General features: G+C 35.4%; 3 protein-coding genes, 2 long non-coding RNA genes and 1 pseudogene across 10 annotated transcripts in view; 3 read left to right on the plus strand and 3 right to left on the minus strand.

Annotated features, from left to right (window-relative positions):
- The window catches only part of LOC144555066 (Pentatricopeptide repeat (PPR-like) superfamily protein), a 71,681-nt gene that overhangs the window by 18,711 nt on the left and 29,510 nt on the right, over window positions 1-23,460 (minus strand). The window lies entirely within an intron of this gene.
- LOC144555064 (JmjC domain protein JMJ24) lies at window positions 608-7,727 on the minus strand. 6 transcript variants are annotated; one of them, XM_078303267.1, is made up of 14 exons: window positions 7,328-7,699; window positions 6,463-7,026; window positions 5,959-6,101; window positions 5,711-5,810; window positions 5,445-5,577; window positions 5,301-5,355; window positions 4,348-4,936; window positions 3,515-3,826; window positions 3,077-3,322; window positions 2,846-2,918; window positions 2,577-2,662; window positions 1,548-1,667; window positions 1,064-1,134; window positions 608-965 (listed from the first exon to the last, which is right to left on the minus strand). In XM_078303267.1, exons 2-14 carry the CDS (start codon window positions 6,943-6,945, stop codon window positions 866-868), a joined length of 2,511 nt encoding a protein of 836 aa, XP_078159393.1. In that variant the 5' UTR covers window positions 6,946-7,026; window positions 7,328-7,699; the 3' UTR covers window positions 608-865. The 6 variants fall into 6 exon arrangements, with proteins under 6 accessions (XP_078159393.1, XP_078159392.1, XP_078159395.1 ...); XM_078303266.1 differs by having other exon boundaries at window positions 6,463-7,243; XM_078303269.1 differs by having other exon boundaries at window positions 7,295-7,699.
- On the plus strand, window positions 10,981-12,115 carry LOC144555251 (uncharacterized; annotated as a pseudogene).
- On the plus strand, window positions 15,756-19,905 carry ATATG18A (Transducin/WD40 repeat-like superfamily protein). Its single transcript, XM_078303799.1, has 5 exons — window positions 15,756-16,336; window positions 16,481-16,897; window positions 17,701-17,902; window positions 18,670-18,796; window positions 19,671-19,905. The coding sequence occupies exons 1-5, from the start codon at window positions 15,854-15,856 to the stop codon at window positions 19,753-19,755; spliced, it is 1,314 nt and encodes a 437-aa protein (XP_078159925.1). The 5' UTR covers window positions 15,756-15,853; the 3' UTR covers window positions 19,756-19,905.
- Window positions 20,293-21,886, minus strand: LOC144555460 (uncharacterized). The gene is made up of 2 exons (XR_013512049.1): window positions 21,689-21,886; window positions 20,293-20,999 (listed from the first exon to the last, which is right to left on the minus strand). It is a non-coding gene; the product is annotated as an uncharacterized LOC144555460 (long non-coding RNA).
- LOC144555461 (uncharacterized) lies at window positions 22,178-22,718 on the plus strand. Its single transcript, XR_013512050.1, has 2 exons — window positions 22,178-22,225; window positions 22,662-22,718. It is a non-coding gene; the product is annotated as an uncharacterized LOC144555461 (long non-coding RNA).

The following is a 23,460-nucleotide window of genomic DNA, read 5'->3' on the forward strand; positions in this document are numbered from 1 at the left end:
TCTTTATTTTCAACATAAAGATTGTCAATTTAGTTCATTTGGGATTCAAATCCAAAATAAAGAGCAAAAATGAATAGGAATGAGTAAATGACAGCTTACATTTTTCTATATTTTAAGAAATTTAAGTTGGCTGTATTGTTGTTCTCAATTTCTTTTAAAGGTGTTAAGTGTTAACTATCACTTAGCAAGAAAATTGAAAATTCGCACACACGAACTTTGATGCACAAAAAATAATGAACTGCGTATTTTTTTCGACGCACACATGAACTTTATACATGATTAATATTTTCCGACGCATTACCAATTGTTTGAAAAGAAAATTTATTAATTGATATTTATTAAAATTTTATATAGAATTCACACATATTTTTACCTGGAAAAATTTCTAAAAGAATTCAATGCTTGTCCTTTATACGGTGTGCACAAATTTTGATGCATAAAAAACAACCTTATTCAAATTTTTAATATTCCGAAAAAGATAAAACCTATACAAATTGTATATATAGGAAATAATTCTTTCCTATGCATCAAAATTTATAAGCACAGATTTGTAATTTACGAAGAATTGTTTCTAAAAGGGAAATAAAGAGGTACATAAGTCACATAATGTAATAATATTAATCATTTTATTATGATTATTTTTCCCCTTTTCACTACAATATACACAAGGAGAGAAACCCATTTGACCTAACCAGAAAATAACATCAACTCTATAGAGATTACAATGACAGTTAAGTTAACAACACAAAATACTATATAAAGCAACTATTAAAACATCTGTACAGGTAGCCGAGCAATGCTTCCGGCATCAAATATCAGATAGTCCGTCAAGTAATCAAATTTTTGTACTTGGATTTCTCAACTGTTAACTTACTACTTGGAGTTTGTTGCTAGAAACTCGTGCCAAATTCTCTGAAACCGCCTGTGTCAGATTCCGGTCTTTAAATTTGTTATCCAAATTAAGACTGAAAATATGTGCAAAGACAAGTATTAGTTAAAAAAACATAAATTATTGCCCGGCTTGAGACCAATAGAGAGAGAGAGAGAGAGAGAGAGAGAGTACTTAGGGTCAAGTGATATTTTCTGAATTTCCCTGATAGCTGAGCTGGCAGCATATAGACATATCTTCTCCACCTGAATTTTAGAAACAACAATTTCAATTAAAAAAAATTTGTTTCCCCCTAAATTTTATGCAGAATTTCAGAATCAAGACAAGTCCTGCATGATCGCAATATATAGCATTTTATAGCATTGGAGGAACTCAGAAATAAAGGATAAAGCCAGCCATCTCAATTGCATTTTGTATCATTTCCTTATCCTTCAGATGTTTCATGAAATTATGAGGTTTACAAAAGTACTAACAATAAGGTTGTCAAACTATTTGATAGTTATGAAGAAAGTAGTCATTATTTGGTACTGATATATCTCCATGCATTGTCCCGTCATATTACCTCATTTTATTTTATTTTTTCCTTTTTTATTTTTTTGCAGGAATACATACAGTCGAGAAACAGAATTTTATTTTTTAAGTAATTAGATTTATGTACCTCCAACATATTTAATTTTGCATGATGATCATTTGGGAGGCAACGAATCTCTTGGGCGATACGCGCTGCCTCCTGTACGCTCTCTGGCAACAGAAACTCAAGCTTCAATTGCACTGACGACTGCATTTTTTTTTTCAAAAAGCATGGAAGAGAGAGATAAAGGCTTAGTGCTCAAATTTCCACACACAAAAAAAAAAATTTACTCTCCCATTTATGCAACAGCATGCTGTAGTCCTGAGTAAATTTCAGTACTAGTAAGATATGAACATTTACTGACAGTCAAACAGGACTTAATTTTTTACCTTTTGGTTGTTGTGTGGTTACTTGAGGTTTATATTATGATCAAACAGCAGATACAGGCCGTAACAGTTAGGGGTGTTCATTGGATCCAGTTTATTTGGTTTTCAAACAAACTGACAAATTTTGGATTAAATGTTTTGGTTCGGTTGAATTTTCAAATTACTTTGGGTTTTTATATTTGGTTCGGTTTCATCTCTCTTCTTTTGGTTCAACCAAACAAACCGAAATTTACCTGATATTTACTGCAACTACTTTGTTTTTTTAGATTTGGTCTGGTTTAATCTATATCTTGATAATTAACTCTATGATTATTATATGTATTTGTGTATGTATTGGGTTTTGATCTTTTGAAATTTCATCTCTCTTATTTCAGTTCAACCAAACAAACCAAAATTTACTTCAGCTTTTTTCGGTTCGGTTGTTATTCGGTTAAAAGTTTAATTCGGTTGGTTCAATTAGATTTTCGAAAACCAAATAAAATTTGTGTTTGACTATTTTAATTAGGTTTTAGCCGAACCGACCAAATGAACACCCCTAGTAACAGTCTGTGCAGGTTTGGTTTATCTTGCATTCAATTGAGGTTCTTATGCTGGTAAGCACTAGTATTATCTCAAATTCTTTATACAAATAAAAAAATTATACAGCTCAACTATCATGTACAAGGGTATTTTGGTCCTAAGGTCAATACTATAAATGATGGGAATAATTGTGTAGGAAGAGAAGCATTACCTGAATATTCCTAACTTGAAAAGCACAACCAGCCGGTATAAAAACAGCATCACCGATCTGTTGTATAATCGACCAAGGTTGGATTCCTGTCATCAAGAAAAATATCAACATACAAAAAACAATAAACACTGCGCTTTCACACCAAATTTATTCCAGTGTTGCAATACGGGTTAAAAGGTTCTATTTAGAGGTAATTTTCCCAATTATTAGATCATGTCATTTACTAGTCTAGATCAAATGGAAATTGTCAAGTTCAATATGTAACTTACCATATTCATTCTTCAATAACACTTTCATTTCTTCATCAAGAAAAATAGCCCCATCGTAAACAAGTTGCTCGACCTGTGAATCAAAATTTATAATCAACATAATTGTCCTTGATATGATTCAATATTGATTTTAAATTACCAGAGGACTAACATAGAAGACAACTCAAATTAAACAAAAAAAATATGAACAAATACAAATCGTTTTGTTACAATAATGCAAAACCAAATTACCGCACGAGATTGATGTGTGGGTCCAATCTCCTGGCAATGAACTCTCAGAAATTCGTTTAATTTTGGTACATCCTCCCTTCGGAGAACATCCCAAACAGCTCCGACAAGGTTTTCTCTCTCCAATTCGATTGAAAATGAATCAATTTTGGAGCCATTGATGCTTTTGCTTCCTTCAAATTCGTGATTGTTTGATGTGGAAGTTTCTTTTTGTTGATGCAATCCAGTTGTGTGCATCAACATAAAAACCTGAAAATTTTCCATTAAACCAAACATTTATCAGTTTATAAAGATGCTCCATTGATAATACAATATAGATTCTGTGTTATTTCAAAATAGTCCAAAAAATATAGTCTTAATCTTGTGCATGAGAAATCTTGCTATTTTGTATATAGTGATAGTTTGCTTTATTAAAACATAATCTATGTTGCATGAGCATACCACATCGCACATATTGACTTGGAGGTTAGTCACCGAATTCCCATAAGAGACTGATAACCCGGGCCCCATCTCAGGCATGGAGCTGTCGTGTGGCAACTTAGATGGGAGATTTATAACACCCCACTTGGAATGGATGAAATCAATTAGAGGAAAATTCACCAAAAATTCAGGTCTCTGACAAACAAGAAATTCTTCGAGAATAGCAGCCGATGGCCACCCTGTCAGTCTCAAAATCTGACAAGTCAACCCTCCTCTCTGTAGCATATTTCTCTCAGAATATCCTCTCAAAAACTCAGCTAGTTCAATCTCCACCTGTCAGAGTATAACACATACACAATTAATTAAAACCTATCTAATTAACTCCCATAAACTTATTAGACACAATACCAGAAATTATGTGCCAATCAGTTCCCCTATCGACAATGAACAATAATAATGCTAATTGACAAGAGTGATGTTATGGTACTATGCATAGCGCATATTGGTCTGTACTATGGATCAATATCTCTATTTTCAAAGTCCAAACAGTCGATCTGAACCGTTCAACACAATCTCCATACGAAAATAGAAATTTACTTGATCTAAAAATTTTAGACCATTCAAAATAGTGACTTTCTACCTATCTAAAAAAATTCTAAAAATGTAAAATTCAGTCTGCAAGTGCACTTTCATACAGAGAACATGTTGAACAGTTCAAATCGAAAATTTGTACTTTGAAAGCGAAAATTTTGATCCATAGTACAGACTACAGACCAATCTGCACTATGCATAGTACCATAGCCTCATTCAATTGACAAACTAAAGGTAAAATAACAGTTTTCTATTTCACTCACCTCAGATTGACTTTCACAGTCCATAGTCTTGACAACTAAGCTATCATCCATTTCTTCATCAATCGTCTCCTTTACTCCTCTCCATATGGTAAGTGGGTCCCAGCTGGAAGCCAGAGGCATCTCAAAAGAATGCCTAACGACAACCGGTACGCCTTTTTCCCAATATTTAGAAAACCGACTGACCCCTTCCTGCTTTACCTCATCCCACAAGGCGTAATACGGTGAACTCACCGGTTCACCAGTCCCACATGACGGGTCCATTTGTTCGAGCACCTGGCACCCGTAAACCATCTCCTCAGTGTTTTTTGCGAGCTTTGAAATCCAGTTTATCTTGAGTATCCGCCTCAGGATCAGTTCTGACATGCCACATCCACCTGACATGTGGGGCCCACATGGAATGGTGCCACTTCTGCTGGCTTTCCAGGAAGGAAATAATTCAGAAAAACAAATTGAATTAGCACATGTTTCTTTGGGTTCATGTACGGTTTTTGATGCATCACGGATATCACGAGAGCATGCCAGGCACAGATCATAGGAGCAATCGGTGCAGTGTCTGTGGTAGTCAAAGATTGGCACCTTGCAAAAATCACTTGAATAAAAGAAAGAAAAAAAATTAGTACCAAATAGATGCATATAGGTTATGGTAACCTCAATACAGTATATGATTCAGAAAATTAATACATACAAATTTCATCTACTACTGGAAAATATATGAACTTTTGGATAATTAGGTAATATACCCCAACTTGTTTGGGACTAAAGGCTTGGTTGTTGTTGTTGTAGGTAATATACACCTAAATTTCTCTCTCCAGGCTTGTCAATCACTGATCCTAGAATATAAATCCAATTCCTGCAGGAACTAATTTGAGTTCAACTCCCTGTTTTGCTTATAATTGGTTCTAAAATAGAAGACACGTAAATTAATAATAAGCATAGGTAGAATGAAACTTTACCAGAGAATCTGCTGGTCAGGATCTATCTTTGCCCTTGGTATATCAACCTTAGATCCTAGGGGAAAAAAAAAAGTAAATTATATCACCACATGAGAGAACAACTTTATATAATGATCGGGTGGTTAGTTTAGATTTCAGTAGTACCTTGCATTTTGGCCTCAACTCCAATTTCAAAGCACTGAGAAGCATATATATGTTTTACAACAGGAAGAACATATACCAGAAGCCTGTGAAGGTACTTCAATTTCTCAATTCCACCCATTTCTTGCACCTTAGCCTGATCAGATATTTAAATTTTAAAAAGTTTTAGAGAAAAAAAAAGCACTAAATAGGAAAACTGAAGCATGGGTGCAACTAGACTGGTACCTGCCCCTGTATAAATAAGAGAAATTAATTAACAAATCTATTACCTTAACCAAATTATCTCCTTGCAAGCAAATTTGACAGTTGCATATACCACGGCAAGCAGGACAAACATTTTTTATCTCATCCAATGGAATTTCAGGATACCTAGTAGTAACATAAAAAAATTAGACAAATGAGAGAACCCATTGTTTTGATTAACATTATTCATGAATATGCCAGTCTAATGCCAGTACAGTACTGGCACAGACTCCATTAGCATTGACCGAAATAAAAAAATGGTAAAGTTTTGTACCACTTGGAGATACAATTAGTGCAGTAACTCTTCTTGTTGCAACTGGTACACAACAAACCCCTAGCATCCTCTTGGCATTGGTGACAAATCAACTCAGTTGGCCTGTCAGGTACACCACAGACCTTTAAGGAGTTGTCTTCTGGCTATAAATAAAAAAATAGTTTTAAAAATTATTTAATGATATGTCCCTCCCAACTCAAAATTACAATTTGTATTCCAAAGAGCATTATATCATATATTATAAATAAAACTTTATATAAGCCTCCAATTCTTAACTTTAGGGTAAATAACTACTCAAAAAGCTTCGTCATTATATTATTATTCCATGGTGTTTCATGGTATCCACAGTAAATGATTTTTTTTTTTGTTATTGTGTTTTCATAGTTGTATACCATACCAGTCATTACTTACCATGAAACGCCAGATCAAAAGCTAGTGAAAACAATATGCAAACCATACAACAACAAAAAAAAATTATTATTTAACAAAAGAACAGTAACTCACCACAGGTCCAGGGCCAATGCCATTTTCACCAAACTCCCTGCCGTCCCCATTAATAATACAATTATTAGCACCAATTCCATTCATCAAAAATGCTGATTTCGACCCAGTCTCCTTATTCTCTCTATTAACAACAACACTACTGGCAATAGGACCCATCCGGTTAAACTTCTCTCCAAATCGCCTAGCGGAAGAGATTGAACCCAAGTTTAAACCAGTACCCACAAACCCGTTAACCCGGGCCCCAATTACCTCCTCCTCCTCCTCCTCCTGGGCCATTCGCCGAGCCTTTTTTAGGCTGGCACGTAGGGCTGAGTTGGCAGCTCGCTTCTTGGCCTGGATGTAATGCTTCTCACAAACTGTCTTGTCAGGCATTGAGAGCGCGCTGCACCGCCACTGCTTGCCATCGGACCGCTTGCACCGAAGTTCCTCTGGGACACTATTTATCTCCTCAGGAGGCCCCACACTCAGTCTCAGTTGGTCCATCAATCGGAAATCGAAATTTCAAAATTCCATCGAGGAGCTTTTTATTCCTACCCCCAAATTGATGAGTTGCATCAAATTCTTCTGAGCACAAAAATTGTAAATGAATTAAGTAGCCGTTTGTTTCACCAAATTAGATTAGAAACCCTAAACCCTAAAAATTTCCGTGAAGAAAGCAAAATTTGTCCCGATCACAGAGAATTGAACTGCTTTCTACTGACAAACTGACAAAACCCTAGCCCTGGATCAATAAATTGGCCAATTCCCAACGAAGGAACTCAGTAAAGGAGCTTCCTCAAAGCTGCAAACCCAATTTAAAGGAATTCAACAATCAGCGCAAATTGATAACAACCTTTAAAGCAACAGAGGTGATTGAAGTCGCTACGTAATCACGATGCTAGGTTTTAGAGATCTCGTCTTTCGCGAGAAGAAGATGAAAACAAGGTAAAGTGTGAAAGAGGAGAGCGCAACAGAGGAAAGTAGAGTTCGCCCAAGTCGACTTGCACGGATATAGAAATGGTTGCGACCCGAGTGGCACGGAAACTGGACAAAAGGTCGCTGTAGGAAAAACAAACAACGCACCCTCTCCATTCGTAGAAGCGAAAGAGAAAGAAAGGCGAAAGAACTAGCTGGTCTCTGTAAGGAGATGAGAAATGACTAAATTGCCCCTGGTAAAGAGAAGCAGATGTGGAGCAGTTAGAACATTTTGCTAACTGCTCAAGGGTATTTTGGGAAAGACGGAGGCTTGGAGCTGGTCGACTGGAGTTTGTGGGAAGTGGAGAAAATGTCCTTTTGTCTACTGTAACTAACCATAGGAGGAGAACCAGCGGGTCGAACTGAGCAGTGGGTCCCCCGTATATATGGTGTATGTGCCTGGTCTATCCAATTCGCTTTCTGAGATATCGAATATTTTGCATTATTTTTTGGAAAATCTGAACCGTCCAAATACGTTCTGCACGAATCCCAAAGCTCACATAATACTGGCCCTACACTATCCCTGAAAAGACACCTGACACGTGGGTATATGGACACTGGCCCTACACCATTTCTTATAATTACAAGTGTGTATCATCTAAAATATCTCATATTTAATATTTTGCATGACCGATGTGTCCGGTGTCTATTCGGGGATGGCACAGGGCCATTATTATTTGAGCTTTGAGATTCGTGCAGAATTTTTCAAAAAATCACACAAAATATGAGACATCTCGGAGGATGCGAATTCGATAGACAAGGCACATACACCATATATACGGGGGACCCACTCCTCAGTTCAACCCGCTGATTCTCCCTCTATGATTAGTTACAGTAGACAAAAAGACAGACATTTTCACCCCTTCCCACAAACTCCAGTTGACCACAGAGAGCTTCAAGCCTCCGTCGCCTTTCCCAAAATACCCTTGAGCAGTTAGCAAAATGTTCTAATTGCTCCACATCTGCTTTTTCCCAAAACTCTACTTTCCTCTCCTCTTTCGCACTTTATCTTGTTTTCATCTTCTTCTCGCGAAATTAAGACGAGATCTCTAAAACCTAGCACCGTGATTCACCTCTGTTGCTTTACAAAATTGTTGTTTTGGTTGGTTGTTATCAATTTGTACTGATGGTTGAATTATTTTTTATTGGGTTTGCAGCTTTGAGGAAGCTCCTTTTACTGAGTTCTTTCGTTGAGAATTTGCCAATTTATTGGATCCTGGTGATATTTTTTTAAGAAAGAGATTAATTAGAAAATAAATTGTATTTGTAATATTATTTTTATTATAAATATTTATATTTATAGGACCGAGAAAAGAGATTAAGAAATTAAATTGTATTGAGTGAGGTTATGATATTTTGCAATGCACGGATTCTTTCATGTTTTGGATTTATATTTTCATTCTCAAAGTTTAAATAGTCGATTCGAACCGTATAATATTATTATCATATGGAAATATACTTGAGAGATCAAATTTTATATTTTTTAAAAAAAATTATTATTTTTTGAGACAATTAGAAAATCACTTGATCTAAAAATTATTGACCATTTGAAAGTAGTGATTTTCTACCTACAGAAAAAATAGTAAAAAAAAATTCCAAAAATATAAAATTTGGTCTTCAAATATATCTTCATATGATAATAATATTAAGCAGTTCGGATCGACTATTCGGACTTTAAAAATAAAGATATATCAATCTAAAGCATGAAAGGATCTACGTATTGCAAAGTACAATACATAGCCTCACTCAATTGTATTTGTAATATTTTATTTATATTTATAAGACAATAAAAAATTAGTGAAATTGTTTATCAATTAATTTTTTAATGATTAATATCAAATTGATAATATCAAATCTTGACTAAATGACGAAACAAAACATAAATATTGTATTAATTCATTTTAATTGAGGAACATCTTTTTTTGATACTAATGTATATGAATGCTCTAACAATTACATACAGTTTTATTATATAATTTGTGTGTGATAAAAGAAATATAATATTTCATCCCAAGTATATTTCAAAAAAAAAAAAAAAAATTCATCCAAGTAAAAAAAAAATCATTCCAGGTAAATTTTAATATGGATATTATTTAAGTGATTTAGAATGACACTTTAGATTTTGAAAACGAAAATATAAAATATGAGATACAGTGAGATATGAAAGACATAAACACACCTCTCTCTCTCTCTATATATATATATATATATCCTCCTTATTAAGGAGCTTAATGTCTAGATCCTGTAAGGGTCCTGATTTACTTTTTTTTTTCGGAATGATGCTCAGTCGTTGAATTTCCAAATCGCACATAGATGAATTTTTCAAATTATGAGCTTCAACACTTAAGTATGCATTGGTCGCATCGCATATGATCCCAGTGCCTCTGAACCACGCATGGCACCTGCGGACCGAGCCTGTGCACCACGCACCTTTTTCTTTTTTTTTTCTGCTGAAGGCGGGATTCGAACCCAGTTGGGTTCTGTTGGTGCCAAAATTCTTACCACTACACTAAAGTTCACATATGTTATTTTATAGATAAATATAGTATTTAACTATTTTTCTTTACAAATTTGATTTAAATTATCTCTCCTCCTTAAATAAGGAGCTTAATGTTTTCTACTATATAATTTGCTCCTGTTGCTGTGCACGGGCACGATTACTAGTATATATATATAGAGAGAGAGAGAGAGAGAGATGGGCTATGGTGCATTGCAATGCATAGGCACCCTTGTGCATTGGACCATAAATCACCGATACAAAGTCCAAATGACTGATCCAAACCGTTCATCTTGTTCTCCATATTAATATGTGCTTGGAGACCAAATTTTACATTTTTTGAAATTTTTTTACTATTTATTAAGCCACTTTGAAAATCGCTGATCTGGTAGTCCATAAATTTTTACTGTTTTTTTTACTGTTCATCCGGATTTTCAGATTTTCAATAAATCTAAAAAAATAGTAAAAAAATTTCAAAAAATGTAAAATTTGGTCTCCAAGCACATATTAATATGGAGAACAAAATAAACGGCTTGGATCAGTCATTTGAACTTTGAATCGGTGATTTATGGTTCAATGCACAAGGGTGCCTATGCATTGCAATGCACCATAGCCCATCTATATATATATATATAGTAGAACTAGGGTGCTCTTAAGCTCACCAAAGTTTTGGTGAGCTTAACTCTAAAACTTATCAAATCGATTTCAAATGACGAATCCGAACCGTTGAAACCCGCCTACCTTACGTGTGATGCATCTACATGTCAAATTTTTAAACATTCGAATTAATTTAGTATAAAGTCAAGCGGTCAAAAAACGTTCAAAAATGAATGCACTAAAATTAATTTATTGACCTTCTAATTTTGACCGCTTGACTTTATACTAAATTAATTCGAATGTTTAAAAATTTCATATGTAGATGCATCACATGTAAGGTAGGCGGATTTTAACGGTTCGGATTCGTCATTTGAAATCGACTTGGTGAGCTTAAGAGCACCCTGGTTCTACTCATATATATATATATATAAAATTCTCTCTTATAAAGAAATTTTCGATTCACCGCACGGATGAATGTGTACTGTAGTAACGCAGAGTATCGTATGCTCCACTCGCACAGGAATGTTAGAATTTTCAAGTCCAGCTCCGATCTTCTTTTACTGGAGAGGCCCAAAGTTAGAAGGAGAATCGGATACCCACCAACAATTTTTAATTATTATTATATCATTGTTTCTCTTTCTGCGGTGTACAATGGCCGATCAACTATAGCAACCGCCTTCTAACACCGCCTAAAGTGTCACCAATCATATCTCCAAATTTTCATCTCTGTTTTTTTTTTTTTCAAGAGAAACCCTGCATGGAGCCATACCTTATCTGTTAATATTTTTACCCGTAGTTAACTTTCAAATACATATAGCCATTTTGCTCCCTCTCCTTTTGTTTAATTTCTCTGTTACCAAGTGGTTACTAAGTTTAGCTATTTTTATGAAAAAAAAAATTAAATTATATTCTACCCTATTCAAAAGCATTTTTGGACAGGCAAAATTAGGTGGTGGATATAGAGTTTAACAATCAATTTGACCCATTTTCAGGTGAGACACGTAACCCGTTAAATTAAGGACTTGATATCCTCTGGCAGCTCCGATGGCACACAAGCCGCGCAATTCGTATCGTACCAAATTCGAAAAGACGGTTCGGGGAAACCACGTGGACTTCTTAACATATCGTATAAGCTCGGTGAGCGATTGGCAACTCCACCTATGATCCAGCCACAAGAGCCCGTCATAGCTTATCCACCGCCAATGTCAAGATACGCACAACCGTACGGGGCACCAGTCGGCGGTTTCGGGTACCCACCGCCGAGTTATGGGTATGGATATCCGCAACAGCCACCCGTACAACAAGGTTTGCGGAATAGGAACAATTTTGGAATGGGCCTCGGGGTGGGTTTGCTCGGTGGAGCCCTTGGAGGGCTTTTTGGTTGGCGACATGATATCAGATGTAGGTGCGTATGATGCCGGGTACAATGCGGGTGCGTATGATGCCGGGGGAATGGATGGTGGATTTGATTTCTAGATGGTGTCATAGAGCAACCAATAGTGAAGGAACTTGTTAGAGTTAATTTAAGGTTGAGATTAGCAGTTTTTCTTTGGTAAGGGTTATATATGCAAAGTGTAATACAGTGGCTTTTTTTTTCTTTCTTTTTTGTTTTCCACATTTATTTTGTGTGTGAAATAATGAAACCAGAGACGAGACTTGGAAGGCTTAAAAGTTAAAATTATGTATTGCAATCGATGTTTAGTCGAAGCTGCTCGATATGTATTAAGATTCGTGCGTAATTGATTCGCATCCGGTGTCTGATTGAAAGAAAAGAAAAGCATATTATATATGTAAAAGAAAAGCATCCATACATCTCAACTACCAATATAGATCACCTTTCCTGTGACTTCATAACAGTTCTCCATATATTATCCAGGCAGATTGCGCTCTTTATTTTATTTAATTCCCTCTGACTATTATTTTTAGGGGTGAAAACGGAGCGGATACGGAGCAGATAATGTTGATACCATATCCGTATCCGTCGGATAATGAGCGGATACGAATACGGATACGGATAGTAAATGGATATCAAAATTCAAAACCAAATCCGCCTTAAACGGATACGGATACGGAACGGATAGTTCGCGTATACGGATACGGAACGGATAGTTCACGGATATAGATATAAAACGAATAATGGTCGGATAATTAATATATATGAACTTCTAAGATACAAATATTAATTAAAACATTAAATATAAATATTAATGAACTTATAAGAGATGGGAGATAATCTATTCATATAATACATATATTAAATAAATAAATGGTAACAAAAGATGTTGTGGTCTAGTAGTTTGAAGCCAGCCAAACTATCCGAATTCGGATAATCTGGATATCTGCTCCGTTTAGGACTCCGAATCCGGATCTTCTATAGATTTCCGATAATTATCCGAATCCGAATTTGGATTATATACGGATACAGAGCGGATATCCGCCGGATAATCCGGCTCCGTTTTCACCCCTAATTATTTTGGTTGGGTCGTTATTGTCCGGATTTATCTGATTTTCTTTTCGGATTTTTCCGTGGCGAAAATTATGCAAGTAAAGGTGTACCGAGTAATATATACAGTTATACTTATAGTGAAAAGAGAAAGAGTAATATATACAGTAAGGTGTACCGAATTTATCTGAATTTCTTTTCAGATTTTTCTGTGGAGAAAATTTCGAATTTTTCTGTGGCTTATTTCCGCAACATGTCATGAATTATTAGAAAAATAAAAGAAAGAGAACGTTACAGTAAAAGGTTAGATTTTTCTATTTACAAATAAAATATTATTTTTTTACTGAAAAGAGAAAGAGTCCGGTAAATTTTAATAAAATAAGTAAGAGAAATTTAGATATATACCTATCAAAACTTGTTCAATTAGATATTTCCCCATCCAAACTTAAAAATTAGTCATTTCCCCATCTAAACATAACTAATTTATTAATATACCCATCCTTGATTTTTTTCACTAAAAAAATACATATTATTATATTAATATTAACAAAGTATCTAATTGGACAATTTTACCCTTATTTGAAACTGTACTGTTACTCATTTTAGGAGGCTTTGCAGTTTGCACGAAGCCCAGCAGTTCTGATCAAAATACTGAGTTAGGACCAAAATCATGCTTAGAAATTTCCCACGAAGCCTAGCAGTTCTGACTAAAACACTGAGTTGGGACCAAAAGGTGCTGCACACGGCACACCATGTCAACCAAGCAAAGAACAAGACCTCCAAAAATAAAGAAAGTGTGGCAAAGAGCGAAAGAATGGAAGAGCAGAAGAAGAGATGTGAATTGGGCAGAATAGGAGAAAACGAATCCAATTTTAAGGGGGGGAAGATTGTTAGGAGAGAAGAAGAAATGGGCAAGGGCAGAATGGAAGAGAAGAAGAAGAAATGGGCATTGGGCAAGCAATGCGGGCAACAACCACTTATTATTTTCTAACTGTACTGGAAAATGAATAGCTGATCGCGTGACTGGAGAGGAGGACACATTGTTGCTAAGGGAATAGTTACGACAGCTCAACAAGAAATGGTGACTCAACTCAAAGAAGAGAAAAGGAAATGGTGACCTGTTAGTCTGAGGAGTCAGCACCGTATTAATTCTCATAGTTATAAGGGTTATTTAAGAGGAATTAGTTGTAATTGTCATCTCTTTTACAAGAGGAGTATCCTGTAACAATCAATTATGACTAAAATAAACCAATTTTTGAATTTTACTCTTTTTACCTTGTCACAACCATTATTGCTCTTTACTAAGCTTTGCAAAATTCACTAGTCTGAATTGAATGTTCCAACTCACTAATTAGAACTGCTAGGCTTTGTTGAAAATTTCTAAGCATGGCTTTGGTCCCAACTCAGTATTTTGATTAAAGCTTCTGGACTTCGGGCAACACCTCCTAAAATGAGTAACAATATATTACTATATTTTGAAGTAAGGGGCAAAATTGTCTAATTAGATAGTTTGTTAATATTAATATGTATATTTTAGTGAGAACACCAAGAATGAGTATATTAATAAATTAGTAATGTTTAGATGGGGAAATAACTAATTTTAAAGTTTGGATGGGGAAATATCTAATTGAACAAGTTATTGGATGGGGAAATATCTAATTGAACAAGTTATGATGGGTATATATCTAAATTTCTCAATAAGTAATGCTAGCATAAACATTGGCATATTGCTTGTACCGAGTACGATATTAAGAAAATAAATCTCCTGTAATTCTCGGCGAAATTTCGGGACCTGTAATCAACCGTTACTCTTTATCGAGATGCGTGCATGAAACTTACTTTTCTAAGAATATTTTCGAGATCCACACACATAAAAACTTGAACGGTTAATATTGAAATTTCAAGATCCTATAATTCCTCTCTGAATTACAACAAATTAAGACTAATGACATTAAACCTACTTTTTACAAATAGAATGTAAACATGTATGGGTATAATAATACTTACACTATAGAAATGCTCTAATACTGAAACTGAACTGAACTAAGCAAACCAAAGTTATAATTCGGTTTTAAAAATAGAACTGAACCGAACTGATTTAGCATTGTAATCGAATCGAACTGAACCAAAGTTTTATTTCGGTTTGTTCGGTTCAAACTGAAATATATTTATTTTTATTTAAAATAATTGATTTATAATAAACTAAAGTATATTAAGAAATAAACCGGGGTATTAAGAAATAAATTGAGATATTAAGAAATAAACTAAAGTATTTAAAGCAATTAATTAAGAAATAAACTAGGATGGGCCAGATCAAATTCATAATATATAAAAGTTTGATCAGTTCTGATTTTGAAAATTCCAAACAGAACCGAAACAAAGCTATAATTTGGTTTTAAAAAATAAACCGAACCGAACCGTTAAACCAAAAAAAAAAACCGTTTGATCCAAACTAATTTAGTTTGATTCAAAACCAATTAAACCGGACCCAATGAGCACCCCTAGATACAAGTAGTATTTCCAAGTTAATACCGCAATAATTTTTCAGTGTTATCTATTTTTCAAAGACAAATAATATTTAATTTCTAAATAATGAAAAAAATCCAGATCTTATGCGAACATAGAGAAAAAAAGAATATCTAAAGTCAATTAATTAATTATATGTGAATTAAAAAAGTAGTAGGGTTAACGTGTAAAATAGTCATAATATTACTCTGTAGAATAAACCTAGAAGCAAAGACAACTCGCCTCCCAATCTCTTTTCTTTTCTTTTCTTCTCTTCTCTTCTCTTCTCTTCTCTTCTCTTCTCTTCTCTTCAACCTCGAGCTTCCCTCCGTCGGACTATTATCCATTCCCCCCTCCAAATTCCTTCAAATTACATCCTCCTTTCCCCTTCTCCCATGGCAACGCTCTCCATCCCTCCCGATCCAAACCCCAACTCTGATTCCAACCTCCCGATCGAAACACCCACCTCACCTCTCCTAGAAGAAGCAATCGAAACCGAACCTGAACCTGAACCCGAACCTGAACCAGAATCTCGACCCGATCAAGAACCCACCTCCCCTTCTCCACCTGGTTCTCCGTCAGGCGAAAACCCTAACCCAAGTTCTCAACCGATCCAAACATCACTGCCTTCGGTTTCCAACTTGACCACCACCTCATCACAGCCACCAGCTCTATTACATCTGTCGTACAATCAGGATTATGGGTGCTTCGCTGTGGGTACTGCATCAGGTTTCAGGATCTATAATTGTGACCCGTTTCGCGAGATCTTTCGCAGGGATTTTGAAGGAGGTGGTGTTGCTGTAGTTGAGATGCTCTTTCGGTGTAATATTTTAGCATTAGTTGGTGGTGGGCCCACTGCAGCATTTCCTCCTAATAAAGTATATATGATTCATGTTGAAATTGTTATTTGTAATCACAACATATACAACAATCCGTCTTATGCTTCAAATATATTAGAAATTTGAAAGTGTTATGATTCTGTTACCTTTACTTTTTCATTTAGAATCTGTTTTAATATCTAGGTGATGATATGGGATGACCACCAGAGTCGATGCATTGGTGAGTTGTCTTTCCGCACTGAAGTGCGATCGGTGCGTTTGCGCCGAGACCGTGTCATTGTGGCGCTTGATCACAAAGTCTTTGTGTATAACTTTGTCGACTTCAAGCTTGTACACCAGATTGAGACTGCTCCAAACCCGCGTGGCCTCTGTGCTGTTTCTCAACAGCAGGGCCAGCTTATCCTTGTTTGCCCTGGTGGTCAGAAAGGCCAGGTCAGGATCGAGCACTACGGTGCGCGGCGCACCAAATTCATCATGGCACATGACTCGAGGATCGCTTGTTTGGCATTGTCACAGGATGGTAGACTGGTGGCAACTGCCAGTACTAAGGGAACACTTGTTAGAATCTTCAGTACATTTGATGGAACTCTTCTTCAAGAGGTAAGTCGTGGTAGTAATTGTAATTTATTTACTTCTTACAGATCCAATTTTTACTGTACTTGAACGTATCACCTGATGTTCTGGTATACTCAATTTGCAGGTAACTCCTGTTGGGTTAATGTTAGTTAGTACTTGGGGTGTCAATGGTACCCTTTTATTCATTTACCCGACCCGTATCGTATTCGATAAGATAGGTACAAGTTAGGGTAAAGTTTTTTTTCATTGACATAACGGAAGGGAAAGGGTAAGGGTAAGGGTAACAACTATTTTGTACCCATTACTCTATTCGGTAATTATTATTATTATTTTTTAAGTTATATATATATATATGGGGATGATGCATGATATGGTATAGTTTTATTCATGACCCTTATATATCTATTCAATGACACTGTTTTATCCGTTTATAAGACGGATTGTGTAAGGTTTTGCTTTTGTTAGTTTATTCGGTACGAGTAAAGTTTTTTTTTTTTGCATTGTCATAACAAGTCAGGGTATGAAAATGCTTCCACCCAACCTGTTTCATACCCGTTGGCACCCCTATTGGTACCGAGGGTTAAGAATTGTTATTCTAGTGCTGACAATTTCGCCCGACCATTGCTCATAATCTAAAATTTTGTAATATCTTACCAAGCAGGTTAGGTACTATTTTAGTATGAATGGTAAAATAATGATTTCTTCGGTTGATATATGATTCAGAGTCGTATTTTGTCTTTTGTTGGTTTATAAGTTGACACTACCTTGTTCTTGTATCCATCATAAAAAAGAAAAATATGACGAACTTTGTCTTGTGTATTGAATAGGTACGGAGAGGTGCTGATAGAGCGGAGATATATAGTGTGGCATTCTCTCGTAATTTGCAGTGGTTGGCTGTCTCCAGTGACAAGGGCACGGTCCATGTTTTCAGCTTGAAGATTAATATGGGCACAACACCAAATGACAGGCCACGACCGGCACCTGAACCTAGTGCCCCCAATGCCGCACCACCTCTCTCTTTCATTAAAGGTATAATCATTATAGAGTAGAACTAAGGTGTGTTCACCAAGCCTCTTTGTGAATTTAACTCTAAAATCTATTGGATTAACTTCAAACGAAGAATCTAAACAATTGAAACCGATATACATTACGAGTGATGTGTCTACATGTGAAAGTTTTAAATTTTAGAATTAATTTAGTTTAAAGTCAAGCGGTCGAAACTAGAAGGTTTATAAATAAATTTTAATGCATTCATTTTTTGAACATTTTTTGACCACTTGGCTCTAAACAAAATTAATTCTAAAATTTAAATTTTTTGCATGTGTCTGCATTTCAATAGTTTGGATTTGTTGTTTGAGCCAATCAGATAGGTTTTAGAGTTAAGTTCGCAAAGAGACTTGATGAACTTAAGAACACCCTAGTTCTACTCATCATTATATATATTATTCAAAATTGTCATGAAGAAATTTGGGCATGGACCAGTTCTGTAAATAAATGAGTAATTATTAGGGCCAACACAAATCATAATGTTTAGGGACCTAAATGACTAATTTTAAGCTTAGTACCAAGACAGAATATGAATGATTAGTGGGGACTAGTTGTGCAATTTATTTGCTGACAATCAATTCTCAGTACATTTCTAAACCTCTCAAAAGCTAGGAAATCCATTTGCCAAGCTAGCTTGTGTTTTTTCTGTCAATTATATTTTCTGACTGCTTGCTTGCAAAATTTCGGTTTGCTTTGTAATGACTACAATTAATATGTTGTACTTGTGATTTTTTCTTTTGTATTGTCAGGTGTTTTGCCGAAATATTTCCATTCAGAGTGGTCAGTGGCACAATTTCGGTTGCGTGAAGGTTCACAATATATCGTAGCATTTGGTGACCAGAAAAACACTATTGTTATTGTTGGCATGGATGGAAGGTGAATCTTCTTCTTAACTGTCTAATTCCTAAGTTATATCATCATAACACAGAAAGTGGTATCAGTTCCATTCATACTGATAGCTGGTCTTAGGGATGTAAATGGGTGTCGCGCCGTGACTAAGGTCACGTGCCGCGCCGCGACCAAGTCAAATTTTTACATCACGTGCTGTGCCATGACCAAATTTCCAAATTTGGAGGGATGCTGGTCACGCGGTGACCACACGTGTCGTGTCCATTTGGTCATATTTAACTATTTTTTTGTAATTTTATTTAGTTTATTCAAGGTTGATCATTCAATCAGGATCTAATGGTCCTGATCACATGTGGCCACGTGATGTGCCATGACCTGACCAGTTCGTGTGCCGTGCCGTGACATGATGTATCTGGTCATGGCGTGACTTTTTTACATCCCTAGCTGGTCTATGTGTTGGGTAGGGTACTTCTGTGCTAGTTCTAGCCATGCCAAAGAATTAACTTATGGTCTTCATTTATTTTATGTGGTCTGCCATTCTGGGTATTAAAAAAGTCAGCAACATGAATTTTGAGTTTTCATTGAAGTTTATGGTTGTTTATTCAATAAAAACTTTCTAGGTCTTAGCCTTATTTTTAATTTTCTGTTTATATTCATTTTTTATTGGGAAATTTAAAGTAATTGGTAGGTGATATTAGAACTTATTTTGCATAGTTATGGAATATATGATATAATAGAGTAGTTTATTTAGAGAAATAATTCTGTCCGTGCCTCTAATCTAGGTCATATTTTGTGTATTATTATATTTCATAGCCATACGGTAACATGAGTTACCTGATTATGTTTTGATTCTACATTTATTGTGTAGTCTAACAATTTTGCGTAATTTCACCGTGTGCAGTTTTTATAGATGTCAATTTGATCCGACAACTGGTGGGGAGATGACGCAACTGGAGTGCCACAATTTCCTGAAACTAGATGTTTAGATAACTCTAGATATTTGTGTTTCTTTATGTACATTTTATTATCAAGCCTGCTCTATTTCATAGTATGACAGAAATGAAAAACAAAAAAGGGAAAAATTGTGATTGTATATATGTATTGTTGTTTTCGTATAAGGTGGCTTTGGTACTAAATTGCTGACATGTTTATTCTGAGTCCTGACATTATGTATACAACTGCACTAATAGAAGTTGCCTTGCTGATTTAGTTTCCCCAATTGGGGTTGCTTGGTGGACTCTTGGTATCTCCACCTAGGGATGGCAATGGGCCGAGCCCACGGGCATTTTACTAATCCCATGCCCAGCCTGCCTGTTAAAATTCCATGCCCGGCCTGCCTGGCCCAATCTAATGGGCCTTAAAATCTATGCCTGGCCCGCCCATGGGCTTCCCCCCCAAGCCCAAGCCTGCCTGTGCCTGCCTGTCAGTGCCCATGGGCTGCCTTACCCGGCCCGTACCTGTATGCCTGTCCCAGCCCAATCCATTCAACATAGCAATTTAACCAAACAGTTTACACAACCAGATTCATAAAATAGAATTTAACAAAATATCATGTTTTAACACAAAATAACATAGTTTTAATACTAAAATAAGATTACACAGGCACATTACATAATCAAACTAGCACATTTTAGTTAAATTCTAATAAGCTCCTTCACTTCTAATAAGCTCCTTCAATTATATGAATAATTTCTTTATGCCTCTGTTGAACCAAATCTGTGGAGTGGAGAAGAGAAATCAGTATAGAAGAAAGCAATTCTTAAACACCTCAAGCACATTTGAAAATAAAAATAAAGGAATACACCTCAGCATGGCCAAATCAGATTAATTGATCATCATAAAATTGATACAGACCAGTACCGATTTGGATTTCCTAAAAACTTTAAATATACCAATTTTCCTTAAAAGAACTTCTCATATATTTAATAGATAAAATGCATCAGAAATTTGGATAAAACAACTCATTAAAGTTCATGTTTAAATCAGTTTAGGAGCAATCTTATTCACCAAAGCAAGGTTCAATGTTGTCTATTAATTCATAATGACAATACCAGCTGCTCAACAATAATTATTGACAATACCAGTAGTAATAGTTACTGAACACAACCTCTATAATTTCAAATGCAAATGCAAATGCAGAATTTAATACATCAAGATCTACAAGTACATCACTGAACCTCTATAATTTCTGACATTTCACATGTCATAGTGCTATGCTTCACATCTCCACCTGCATTTTACATTTCCAATCTTGTCATATTTATGCACAAAAAGAAAGTATGAAGATAAAAATAATGGTCGTCTAATAACAAGTTTGTTTCTCTGCCATTATAATAACTAAAATCTTGTCATATTTGTGTGTAAATTATATTAACTAAAATCACAAAAATCAGATGAAATAACTAAAAGACACTTCTAATCTTGTCATATTTTTTTTCTCTTCCATTACAATAACTAAAATTACAAAAATAAATAAAGTGCTTATGTGAAATTAGATGAAATAAAAATTGAATAAATGTGCAAAATTATAAAATGAAACATAACACTGACTAGTCTCTTGTCAGTTTCCACTTTAGATTACAATAGAAAAAGGAACCAAAGGTTATCAATATAAATTCATTGCAATCCGTTGTTTTTATATATCAACTGACCCATATAAAATTAACTTGATGAGGTGATGCATCAGTACAAAGTCTGAATAACGGGCGTGCCAACAAACTGCACGACTCCATTAGAAAATTGCAAAACCAAAACTATAAAACATAAACTACAACGTCTGGCCATTTTCTGAATGGTATCATCTAACTATTATGGTATCAGACACTCCTAATTTGTTGGACCGTTGGAATCTACCATATTGTTAGCACCAGAAAATCAGATAAATGCGAAGGATGAGGGGAAACTACTAAATCAAAGAACCTGGTGGAAGTAATCAGGAGAAGGTACGGGGCACTGGCACAATTAGGTCGCTGATTCGAGCGGGTCCAGCGTGAGGCGAGAGGCTACGGTGCGGGGTCCGACGAGCTAGGGTACCGTCGAGACACCTACGTGGGGTCTGATCGGCGAGACATCACTTACGAAGAACGACTAGTCTGGAGCGAGAGTGGCCTGGCGGAAGCGAAGAGAGAGAGAGAGAGGAGTAAAATAGAGACAGAAGCGGCGCGTGGAGAGATATAAGTATAGCCAGAAATAAAACCCTAACAGGCTATATAAAATCTAATTCAGGGCTTTCTCCAAAAGAAAGGCCCAACAGGCTGCCTGTGGGCTTTAGTTCAAACCCAAGCCTAACCTGACCTGTCTATAGGCCCGGCCTTACCTGACCTGTTACAGCACCGGGCCGAACGGGTAAAGGGCCGGGCCGGGTGGGTATGAGCAGGCCTCCGGGCCGATGGGCTTTTTTGCCATCCCTATCTCCACCTTTCCATGCAGCGTTTTTGCAAAGACTCTATAATTTGAGTAAAGCTAGGGTGTGATGTGCTCACCAAGAGAGTTTGGTGAGCACAACTTCAAAAGTATATCGGATCAACTTCAAATGTTGAATCCAAACCGTTGAAATCCATGTACTTCATGAGTAATGCATGTACATGCAAAATTTTTAAAGTTTCGAGTTTATTTACTACAAGGTCAAACGGTCAAAGAAATAATAAAAATTGAATATATAAAATAACTTATAAATTAACTTATAAAATATTCATTTATTTGACCGCTTGATCTTGTAGCAAATAAACTCGAAACTTTCAAAATTTTGCGTGTACATGCATCACTCATGAAGTACATGGATTTCAACGGTTTGAATTCGATATTTAAAGTCGATCTAATATATTTTTGGAGTTGTGCTCACCAAACCCTCTTGGTGAGCACGTCACACCCTAGATTTACTCCTATAATTTAGTGTGGTGTAATATTATTTTGAACATGGTTCAAATGTCTCGTGTCTTTTATGTCTCAATCGTGTTTTGTATTTTTATTTTCATTTTCAAAGTTGAAGGAGTCTATATGATTTGTTCAATATGATCTCTATATTAAAATGTATTTGGAGATTAAATTTATATTTTTTTGGAATTTTTTACTATTTGTTTATATAGGCATAAAACAGTTAAAATGTCAGAAAATAAAATAAAATTTGATCTCCAAGCACATTTTATAATGGAGATCTATTGAGTTGTTGAGATGTACTGCTTTTATTTTAAAAATAGAGATTAGAATGTGAGACATGAATGAAACATGAAAGATATGAGCATTTGAACCTACACTATTAATTTAGAGATATTTTATAGGAGTATTTAAAATGTATTGATGTATGTAAAAGTTATAAATTTTAATGGATGAAATTAGAAATTTTCAATTGATAAATTCCAGGCTTTTCAGCCCACTTTAGTCCAATATTTGAGCTGAGGCCTTTAAACTAGCCTGGTAAAATTGAATATTTAAATGAAATGCTACGGGCGGAGTTTATTTATTTATTTATTTTTTTTACAGATGGCTCCATAAAATGCCATTTATAAGTTTCATGCGGCATCTTAATGATGCCCTTGAAACTTTTTCTGGTCTCAATATGTCACTCAATTATGTCATTTTACATAATCTTGCATTTAACAAGTAAAGTAAAGTTTAAGCGAAATATGTACCAATTTTCTTGCTGATTGAAAGACTTTGACTGGGGTCCGGATCATCTGATTCGAATTTGGATC

This window comes from Carex rostrata, chromosome 6, assembly GCF_964058835.1.
Source record: "Carex rostrata chromosome 6, lpCarRost1.2, whole genome shotgun sequence".
In the NCBI taxonomy this organism is placed as follows: domain Eukaryota; kingdom Viridiplantae; phylum Streptophyta; class Magnoliopsida; order Poales; family Cyperaceae; genus Carex; species Carex rostrata.